Source organism: Syngnathus scovelli, chromosome 7 (genome assembly GCF_024217435.2).
Source record: "Syngnathus scovelli strain Florida chromosome 7, RoL_Ssco_1.2, whole genome shotgun sequence".
In the NCBI taxonomy this organism is placed as follows: domain Eukaryota; kingdom Metazoa; phylum Chordata; class Actinopteri; order Syngnathiformes; family Syngnathidae; genus Syngnathus; species Syngnathus scovelli.
This window is the reverse complement of record NC_090853.1, coordinates 10,072,754-10,083,901: the sequence shown is the minus strand read 5'-3', so window position 1 is coordinate 10,083,901 and position 11,148 is coordinate 10,072,754. Positions and strand designations below refer to the sequence as shown.

The following is an 11,148-nucleotide window of genomic DNA, read 5'->3' as shown; positions in this document are numbered from 1 at the left end:
AATTATTTGTCTAAGACTAAAAACGAGCTTTTGCTGTTCTGTTGTTTTATCTGAAATAATCATCTGATGATAGTTTTAGCTAATTTTGAATTTTTTTGTTAGAACATATTTTTATTTCATAAAAGCCCAAGTCAGCTCTATGTAGATAGCTATTAGTATAGGTATTCTATATTATTCCAACAGAAGTACCTGGTCAAAACACGTGCAAGACTGGGAAGAACGCAACCCCCCCACGGGAAGGCAAGAGCCTTGATTCGAACCGCAACCTCAGAACTGTGAGGCAGATAAGCCGAACACTCTTTCACTGTTCATAAGTGACAGTAAAATTAAAAAAAAAATCAAGACAGAGCATTATTGTCTTTATAAAGGCAGATGGATTGGCTTTGTGCATGAAGGTGTAGCTACTGATCAAACAATGAACATTTGTTTGTTCAAGTGTTTTATTTACAAAGGTGTAAAACAAGTACATGGATCGTCAACACTACAAATCCCGCACACAATCAGTCATGTCTGTTACAAAAATACGCAACTATTTACTATTTTACATTATCCACAAGTCACTTGAACGCATGTACTCAAGATTGTCTTCAGTGTGATTTTCGTTCGTGTCACGACTAAATATGCACAATGCCAGACGTGACATGATCAAGTCAATCGTCCTCTGTTTGAACTTCATTCACTTTCACCTGCGGACCGGTGGCCACTTTTGATTGTACTTTGTTTGGGCTCGGAAGTTGGCTGCGGCCTTCGACCTCACCAGAGAGTGCATCAAATGGGAGCAAGGGGGAGGGAGTGGTGAGTGGAGGCAAGTCGTGTGAAAGGAGATCGGTCCGCCGCCTCTGTTGTTGGTGAGTCCGGGCTGTTGGAAGCCAAAGCAATGTGTGTCATCCTGGAAGACGAAGGCCAACACGCACTGATTAGTAACAGAACTGAGCTGCGCCAGACACCGCACCACTTTTCAAGTCAGCTCCTCTTTCTCATAACAGCTGTTTTTCATGCTGTGTCACCTTAGCCTTCTGCCAACAGTACTTTCAGGGGCAACTTTTCAAGAAATACAGTGCTCACTGTCGTGAACATCTCTCTTTGGTCTGAGAAGACTCATTCACACATCAACAAAGACAACTGAAACTCGCAACACCACCATCCAGAAATCATATTCAAGAGAAGATGCTTCATGTAAAATTTTGCCTCACCCTCCCTAGTTGACGGCGGCTGCTCGCTTGGTTTTCTCTCAGCGGAATTCTGCCTGGGGCCACGCCCTTCCTCCGCTCCTTCGTCGCTATCTTCAGAAGCTTCTATATTCCGGAAACCCTCCGAGATGGCCTCTGCGGACGCGGTCTGAGCGTGTCCTGCCAGATCGTCGTCTGGCTCAGAATTTCTGGTAAGCGTGGTACAATCAGAGGAAAATTATTAATGCAAATCACTGGCGGGCTGCACCCTGGCATGTTTTGATTTTCAAGCTTTGTTCTTTACTTCAAATCTTCCAAATAATTTCAAGTTAAATTGAAACCTAAGTGAGCGCAGAGCTCTTTTCATCTTGACGGCATTTTGGTTGCCTCTCACCTGTCGTTGAGGCTTGTGTGAGAGCAAAAGCGTGCGTTGTTCAGACTGCACTTCTCCTCGCAGCATAATGATGGGATCATGTGGACTGGACCTAAGGAGCACACATACATGCAGACCGTGATTACTTCTACGCCTGGAAGCATGGTGAGGTCATGTAACACATAGAATGCCAATCACATCTTTAGTTGAAATAGTACTGTAAGACTTCATAATCCAGGTATCTATTTTCTACAGTGCTTATCATTAGAGTTGCAAGTGAGCTCAAGCATGATCCTGATGTGTATCGAAAATAAATGGATGGATACGGCATATCAATACATGTTTTTGATGGAGCTTTTGTATTTAATCTCAAAGTGGCTGGAGATACCCGAATATGTGCGTTTACTGTCCAGCATACCACATGTGTGTCCGGGGTCAAGGTGACACTGGCAGCAGGTTCCCTGGGGAAAGTCTTGGAGCCAACACGCGTCCAAGCAGGACATCTCAGCCCCACCGTACTGACAGTCCTCGGACCTCAGAGATGCCGCTGGTTCAACAAGGTGCACAAATGACAACACCGATGACAACACTGATGACATTCAACAAAAACTGAATGTTTTAGCAACAAAGATTACAGCGAGCATTGCACTTGTTCTGTTTCTACACTGAGCCAACCTTTTGACGTTGTAACTCACCACTGGGCTTTTTCTCCAGCAGCTGCCTCTTACAGTAGATGACACAGAGGACAAGTAGGGCCAGCAGCACTGTAGCCAGAGCACTGCAGATGACCGCAGCCAGGGCCATGTCACGAGGACTGGTCACCACCGAGGGCAGAGGTACCAGGTTTACTCGACCGCTGCCTGCACGCACACAGACACTTAAAGTTGGTATGAACCATCGAGTCTCACATCTCACACTGCATGTTTCATCAACTATACTCACAATGCTACTAAGAGATGAAACTTTATTGTCGTTTAAGGACTTCAGTTATTTCAATGACAATGTAGTTGTGATATCACAGCTTGCTCTGCCTTGAGGACCCACCACACCTGTGGTTTTCAAACTGGGGTCCCCGGGACTTCTCATAACGTTACAACTCTTTTATTGCAAACAAAGTTTGAGAGCCTTTTGTTGAATCAGCCTACGATTTAAGACATCAAACATATTTTTTAGGTGTCGCTGACATTCCGGTTCTTTTGTGTTAGCACTATATTGTTATTAAATGTATTTGAGATGTGTTACATTTACACCAGCTCGAGGAGCCTCCATACACACGCTTTCCAATGACGGCCTCGGGAAAGCAGCCTGCGATACAAGTTCCAACAAAAATAGAACAGACAGGCTTGTTTTTTGAGGCACATTAATCTTAAAACAGGTTGTGCAAGCCACCGGTTCTTTGTACCGAAACTATTGTACAAGTGACTCAAATAGTATAGCAATTGCATAATAGTACATTAAACTAAGCTGATCATGACAAAGTGTCAGCCTATAATTATTTATATAGGGATGTGAAAGATGGATCACTGATCTTTATTTGACAAGTATGTTTGATGTGGCGATTGTCCAATCCATCCAAGAGGAACATCATCTGCTCTCGGAACACAAAAGGAAGTCTGTTATCAGACGCTAAACAGCTGCAGCAAATAAACAGTGGTCCATTGAAGACAGCTCACCTGCTGATTGTATCTCCACACAAAACAGCCTAGTAAACCGCAGTCTTTCTCATGGACTACTCCCCCCTGCTCCAGCCTGGAGCTTTGATTTGTGCCTTTACAAACACTTGAAACAGAAGTGAGCGCGTTTGACCCTGAACTCTAAGAGACCACCGCACATCGCTCGCTTTACGAGGGGACATTCCTTACACTAACTCCTTTTGACTTGGTTAACATGGTCGTAAAGGCAACCCTGGAATGTTTGAAAACTTTTAGCAGTTTGGAATTAAGTAAATACAGACAACAAGCCATTACGCTTTCCACAGTCGACACAAGTACAAGAGCTGTGTAAATAAACCTGTACTTGGGGCATTATTATTCTGCTCAATTTAACACTGGCAAGGAAGCAGGAGATCAGAATAATCACACAGATGTATCTATCCCCTCAAAAACAATACTGAAAGTGCAACTAATTTAAAGTCTTTTTTTTTTCTATACTTGATCAAAACTCTACACTAAACAGTAGCTATTTTGATCATGTGTCGAAGAGTGAGTGGCAAGTGCATATGTTCATGAGCACTTTGTCAACTTGTTGGAAGTTATGCAACTTGAATTGACTAATAGAGGGTTTGGTAAAATAGATCAAATTATCTTTGTGGTGTTAATAGCTTTTGTGGTATCATTAAATAATGATGGGCTACATAAATGACTTTTGGTAAACGTGCTTTTGAATCTTTTGAAGGCTCTGTATTGATGTGTTCTGAGGCTTGCAAGATATGCAACTTCCTAGTGTGCACTATTTGTCCGTGCGTGCGATTTAAGGAAGCTTTGAAGTAAGTCTTCATGATTGACTTTATGGGTGACATCTGGCACTTGCTATTTCCAAGATGCCTAATTGAGGACGTCAAGGTTAGTTTACTCAAACAGAAACTGTAACCCTTGTGGATTTTTTACATTATTATTTCATGAAAAAGCTGCCACTTCCTCTCTGTTGTATATTAGTTGTTATATGGCTTGATTTAAAAGTCTTTGCCATATTTATGACTACAACAGTAGCTCCCTTTAGACTAATACATAAATCCAACAACAATCCAAGCAGATCTGACAATATGTATCTCTGCATGCATTTACGTATCTGTCTGCATGCCAGTGTGTTTGCACGGTCCGCTCTGCTCTACCGTGACAGTGAAAATGTTCAGCAGATGAAACCCATTAGAGGCTTAAGGAGTCCATAAAACACAATCTTATTTTGACTAGGCCCAAAAAGTCACTGGAGAAAAGGGAGGAGAAAGAAAGGGTTGCTTTAAAATTTACAGAGGGTGACGACCTCCCCTGCACAGCTGCAATGCTGCCGCAGGCCAGCAAGGCCTATTAGAATAAACTAGCCTTTCAGTTTTCAACACCCTTCTCCAGATAACACTGGATGGAGGCAGCAAGTCTTTCAAACATTTGGAAAAGCTCGACTGAGAGTCCCCGCAGGAGCTAACTGCCAGCTATGTTCCCACACAATGGCTGTTTTGTTTAGAAGCCCTCCTCCAATATCACAATTGGACACTGCATAGATGGACCACCAGGCCCACAGAAGAGGGCCAAGGCAAACATCAATACTGTCCACAAAAACAAAAAAATAACAGCACACTAAACAGAGTTTTATGATATAACTTTTTTTCTCTTACTGGTGACTTGAAAATAAAAAGAAGAAATTTTGAGAGAGTTGTGAGATATCCCAGAGCCGTCTGCATTTATTTAACATGTAGCCGCTAAACCTGGCCACACTCCTCTGAAGCAGAGGTTTGCCAAAATTCTCCTCGGAAACAGCTGCCATCTCTACAAACAGGAAGTCACACTCAATTACCAAAGGGGTTGAGTTCACTCACCTATTTGTTTTATGTGGAAACCCAAAATCATTTACTACCTCTAATTTCTGGAGGAGAGAAGATAATTGAATCTGAGGCTGAGTGGAAAGTTAGCCTCGCTTGACCCCTTGGCTCCTTTTTGTGTGGCCGACATGCGCAAATTACTCCAAATAACAAGGTTTCAACTCCGAGCAGTGGCAAAATTAACAACCACGGGAGTTACTGTCAAGTCAAAGTAAAAGCCTAACCCCCCGAGGTCACACTATTTGGAATTGAAACAATCTTTGCAGAAATAATGTGACACTTAAAGTGAAAGTCTTAAGAATGAACTCCACAAGTGTATTTTGTGTGTGTGTTTTGTATGTGTGAGGGAGGGGGGGGTAAGAACAAGGAAAGGGAAAACATGATTTTGTAATAATTCTGGAACCATTGTATTAGATTTGTTGTTTTGCTGTGGGAATACACACTTTAAAGTTAGAACAAAATAGAGGCCAACCAGGTTCCAGTCAGAAATTATATTGGACAATGGATGTTCCACTGTATCCATGACAACATGACACAGTATCCCAGTGATGACAAGCAAAGTGTGGGACAAGGTAGTGGAAAAGGTGCTTACATTGAGGCTCATACTGAGGCGGAGGGTCTCCACAGGGTATACACTCCATGTCTTGGAAGCCACTTAATTTTGTCTTTCTGTAATATCTGTTGAGAACACAATTGCAGTCTTTCTCAAAATGATGTCAGAATATCAAAATCTCTAATTTTTGTTTGTTTTCTGCAAAAGAATGACAATGATGTGTTTGTGCTCTCACCCGGGTAGGCACTCTCCACACACAGCATTGCTGGTAGTGGAACAGTTGCTCTTCTGGAAGCGATTGAGGAGTCCACAGTCCAGACAAGGTTTACATTTCTGGACACTCTGGTCTTCCTTGAAGCGACTGGTCCTGCACGGCACACACCGGGCATCTTCTCCATAACCAAAGCCACATTCCTGGAGGGATTAAAGGAAGAAACACACTGGGTAAGAGGTGGGGTTGATGCAGCTGGTGAGAAGAGGGCTTGAATGTGAACGACTGGGGGGTGTAGAAAAAGAAGGATCTTAGTTCATAGGATAAGAAGAGGACAATGGCCCACCTCTTTCGAGAGTCCATCTTACACCGGCAATAATCTCCTTGACTCTCTAAAACTGAATGATCAGTCTTCCGCTGGAAGTTCCAGAAAGGCCAAACATTTAAATAATAAAGACCCTGAGGAACTCCCACTGTTGTATCATGGCACCTTTATTACTGTGTGTGACTCTTCTTTCAGTCACACACACACTGGGTGTTCCGTTGATTGAGAGGCCAGCAAGTAAAAGAAACATTTAAAGGAGGACACAAGAATTTGATAAAATATTTGTAGAGAGAAATTCAAGTGGGTAAAGCAGATTGAAAAAAAAATCCTAAAAGATATAGTAAATAAAAACAAGAAATAAAAAAATGAAGATAAATTGGCACGTGATTTTTCGAATATGAAGCTGTGGACACAAAGTGCTCAGTTCTGCTCCTTGGCAGTGGTGCTCACTGGTACCAATCAGGCATCACAATTTGTCAGCAATGTACACTGTGATGGGGGCTTGGGTGACATCATACAATGACAGCTGCCCTCCTGTTGTCCAGTGCCCCAATGTCAAGCTTGGACAACACAGAAAAGGAGGCGCTCATATATCATTAAAGTGAAGGTCAGCTTCAAACGGCTCTTCCCTTCTCTCCTCGCCCGTGTCCCATTTCACTGCCCGGGCATGCAGTCCTGCTGGAATGTGGGCACAAGAGTTTGGTATGGGGGTTGGGGAAAGTAAACTGGCCAGAAATGAAAAGGGATTTTCGAGGCAAAGATGTGACACAGTGATGGCATCGCAGTGGAGGAGGAATGCAGTTCTCTGAAAGCAAACACATGCAAGCCCGATCTCACCCTTGGGGAAAGCCTGGCCCGAGGTACACCAGCTTAGGATGGACTATTGCAGCTGTTGTTATGACCGTTCCGTTTACGGCCTCGCTGTCCATCAGCGGAAAGAATGAGATGGAAGAAAGGGTGTGAAACAGAGGGTGACTGATGAGTGATTATAGTCAGAAAAGGCAAAAAAAGGGTGACATGTTCGGCCACAGCTGCTGAAAAAAAAGTGTTTCTTCACAAGGAGGGGGTAGGGAGGTGCGGCCATGGGTCAGGGTAGGTCGGTCTTCAACTAGTGGGTTTCACTCCCACAAGAAGCTTGTACCCACAGAGGATTCATGGCTTGGCACTGGCTCAAGCTCTGTGCTTACGGGGCACCGAATGACGGAGGCTTATGTCCCATATAGCAGATAATAAAATAAACAAATAGTGCCCAGTGCACAAGAACAAAAAGAAAATGGAGCCAACTTCTGCTTCTCTGATCCCGGCAGAGCTGAACATCACAAGGGGGTGATCAGTGTCCTCTTTCATCCCAACTAACAAAACCCACCAGAAGTGAACCACTCAACTGCATGACACTACTCCACAACAATACAGTCATGGACCTTGCTTACTTCCAACTCTGATCGACTAAGTAATTAGACGTGTCTTAATACATTTGTCCACAATACACTGTGTTCTTTTTTTCGTCAGGGGCACCGATATTAACATGAGTGCAGAGGAGGGAGAACAGACTGAAGATATTTATGAGATTAGGAATCACGTGGGAGAGATCAGTCATCTGATCAGGTAATGAAGTGAACATAATGCTGAATCATTTCTCCCTGAGAAAAATGCAGTTTATTTATAGTTGTGATGCTTCTGTTGCTAAACAATTGTGTCTTTCACCAAAGAATATTTTGCCTTGCCGGTAATACTGAAGGAGGAAATACTAGAGGCTTGCGACATACTACAAGATGTTGACACATCAAAGTAATGTGCGTGCCTTTTTAGAAACTGGCTGGTTTCCAGCTTGCACTAGAAGGAAATTCGTTTTCCTCTCCTTCACGCTTGACGTGTTAAAAAAAAAAAAAAAAAAGATTGAGGAACAAGGGCGTAAAATATGGTTGAGACAAAAAGCTTGTAATGGATGTTGCAACTCTGTGGGTGGTTCTTTTTGCTACGGTGAGTGTGAAGGGGCTAATTGATGTTTGCCAGCCTCAAAGCGGTGTCCAGAGGCAAACTTCCATTGCTAACTGGGGCACATTCCTTTGGGATCTCTATGGCAGCTGCACAGAGGGAATCCAAACGTTTGCTTCTCTCCTAAATAGTCACATCTGAATATGGACAGATTGTCTTGGTTACAGAGCTGAAACTAGAGGTTGTTCCTTGGGAAACTTTCTCTGAGGGCAGGCCTGGGGTCTCTGTTTTGAGCCAACATTTTGCTGCTTTCACAGAAGGAATGAGGCGGCCAATTATTAACCAGGACCCCAGGGTGCTCGCAACATTCATGCCTGTTAAAGGCACATGAAGGCTACCGAAGCCTATCACAAAACATAGAGACTGTGGGTGGGTCTGTTCACTGGGCTTAAATGCATGTGCGCAACACATGTCAAGAGTTTATTTTCACCAGTTCTTGAATGCAGAGGTGCAGCATATGGTCTACAGTAAGACAGTTTTGCTGAGCGTTCCTATATTGAGGCTGTTGTTTTAATGTTGTATCACTCCAAAAGATTTGCTTGACATCAATAACTACTTTCCTAATAGCACGGGCTGTGGTAGAGGTGTCAAAACGATTTTTTGAATGCACTTTAATGCAAATAGAATTGTAACAGATTATTCGATTAATCGATGGACGAATGGACAGAATAATCCGTTCTGAAAAATATTCAATAGTGACAACAGATAAATGCCAACAAGTGACTTGTTCAATCAATAGCTGAGGATAACTTGCAAGGGGAAAACATTTGAATATGTGAATTTATGAGTAGGAAATTACAAATAGGTGGGGTTCACTGTACTGTAATTTCAGAAGCATTATTGATTCACCTTGAAACAGTTTGCAGTATAAAAGAAGACAACGACTCATCCTAACTGACAAAAATAATATTTAAAAAAACATTAAGTGATTGTTCATTTCAGCATCATAGGAAATTATTACTTTTTACTGTGTAGTCTTCTTGCCAATCATGATTGGTGGTAATAATTTACTCAGCTTTCCACCATTGCCTACACTTGCACAAGAAGAGAAATAGCTGCAGTCAGAGAGGTAAGCCTTGACTCACCAAGTTGACACTACAAAGGCCTGTCCGTACAAAGCACTCATATAAATACACTAAGCAACTACAGTAGTGGAAAGAAAAATCCATGACCAACTCTCTGAAAGCGGCAAGCTTAGGCATGGTTGCAAAAAGTGGAGACAATGAGTTGGAAAGGGTGCCAGGGGGAGACGGGAAACAATGGATGCCATTCAGCTGGAGAAGGTCAAAAGTATGGGTGTGACTGAATAAAGACAGGTCGTGTAGGAGTAAAGCTAATAACAGCTTGGCTGTTCTCTGCATGAATGAGAGGAAGTCATTAATAATGTTGCTTGCCTAGATGATGGACTTTTCTAAACATTCTTTGCCTGAACTCAACAGTTTCCCTTTTTTTTTTTTTTCTTTTTACGTGACTAATCCAACCAACATTTGTTTTGCACTTAACGGAAGTTGCCAAAGCAGCAGTGCATTGGATCTTGTAGGTGGGAAACAAAATAAATAGTCTTCCAGCAAATATTTTAACTGAACTTTTTACAAGAGAAAACACACACACAGGATTTTTTTTTTCCTGACCTTTGATAGCTCCTGTCCGGCATCGCATTGCTTGCAGGGTTTACAATTCCCAAACTGGTCCTTGTACTCCTGCTCTCTGCATTCCCTGCTCTCCTCTTCAGCGCTTGCAGGAATCTGAGCAAGACAGACCTTTGGTGGAGGACAGTTATGAAATTTCTTCATTTCACCATATTTATTATTACTCTGATACTGAAGCGATGGGAGCTCCATGTTTATTCTATCTATCCCCCCCCCCCTCCCCTCCCCTAAAAAAAATCTGGAGTTAGGTAATGAAGCCAGTAATGAGTGGAATTACAATGATACACAGAATTATCTGTCACCAAGTCAATAAAATTGATAACCACCATGTATGGGATGCATGGTTTTGCATCATGGTATATTATACTTGTGAGCGGTTAGCTACTTAAAATAAGAAAAACACTCCCTTACCAGACATAGGAGCTGTACAGTAATTAAAAGAGAGATGGAGTTTTGAATTATCTGGACCATTGTGCTAAGCCACTTCTGCAACTAGCATCTGAAAAACAGGCAGAATATAGTTTGAGTTGTCTTTCGGTCGCATTCTCAGCGGCGGCGAACTCTTAGTTTTTACAAAGTCTTTTGCATAAGGGCCATGCATGCTAGTGATAAAAAGATATAATGCGGTGATTGATGAAATTTTAGGTATTAGTGGTTCCGCTGGATGTATTTGCAGAACAAATCTTTAAAACAAACATTGTTGAAAAGCCTATAAAAACAACCTTTACTGCGTTTCTCCACCAATAAAACGTGGTTAGGCAGAGCTACACATCTGCGAGGAAGATGATGCTGCAGATGTTCAACTGCAAATTGCAGTTGCATTCTGCAATCCCGATATCTTCAAAATTCCATATTTTACTTTCTAATTCACATTACAAACATGTCGACGGATTAATATGAAAATGAACGGCTGCAAACTAAACCATGCTAAATAACATGACGCAAACACAATTCAGCCCCTTAAATAGTTAAAATTCCAGCGCGAGAGCGCGTAGCATCACGAACGTATTAAAGTCAACTTTTTATTCATTGCCAAGTTTAGGTGTCACGAAAGTCGAAATTGTTTTTTTAGTTAGCGCTCGTGTGTTGACATGATAGCTGTGTTCCCCGCAGCCTACACAAACTGATTAAGCCGAAGCCAGAAAAAAAATGAAACTGATTTAAACGTTTTACCTGCTAGCTCAGAACGAGTGGGTCCAAATCAATATCACAACCGGTCCGGAAACTGGTTGAGCTCTGGTGTCGCTCCACACGTCCGCGGATCGCAGGAGAAGCTGCCTCACTGTGCAGCGCTCCACATGAAAGCAGCAGCAAGAACAAACTCAGCGCCCAGATCAAAGG

The 11,148-nt window shown here is 42.5% G+C and overlaps 1 protein-coding gene across 2 annotated transcripts; it reads right to left on the bottom strand.

Moving 5' to 3' along the window:
- Nucleotides 1–422: 422 nt before the first annotated feature.
- tnfrsf19 (tumor necrosis factor receptor superfamily, member 19) lies at nt 423–11,148 on the bottom strand. 2 transcript variants are annotated; one of them, XM_049724673.1, is made up of 10 exons: nt 10,981–11,148; nt 10,219–10,306; nt 9,790–9,918; nt 5,863–6,041; nt 5,667–5,752; nt 2,238–2,402; nt 1,961–2,089; nt 1,564–1,654; nt 1,194–1,378; nt 423–889 (listed from the first exon to the last, which is right to left on the bottom strand). In XM_049724673.1, the coding sequence occupies exons 2-10, from the start codon at nt 10,276–10,278 to the stop codon at nt 885–887; spliced, it is 1,029 nt and encodes a 342-aa protein (XP_049580630.1). In that variant the 5' UTR covers nt 10,279–10,306; nt 10,981–11,148; the 3' UTR covers nt 423–884. The 2 variants fall into 2 exon arrangements, with proteins under 2 accessions (XP_049580630.1, XP_049580631.1); XM_049724674.1 differs by having other exon boundaries at nt 9,790–9,903.

What these genes read in the sequence shown, in the direction of transcription:
- tnfrsf19 (XM_049724673.1), bottom strand. Translation starts at nt 10,278, where the DNA reads ATGGTCCAGATAATTCAAAACTCCATCTCTCTTTTAATTACTGTACAG. An exon ending in TGTGGAGAGTGCCTACCCGG is followed by an intron (nt 5,753 to 5,862) that starts GTGAGAGCACAA and finishes TGTTCTCAACAG; the next exon opens with ATATTACAGAAAGACAAAAT. An exon ending in CACACAAGCCTCAACGACAG is followed by an intron (nt 1,379 to 1,563) that starts GTGAGAGGCAAC and finishes CACGCTTACCAG; the next exon opens with AAATTCTGAGCCAGACGACG.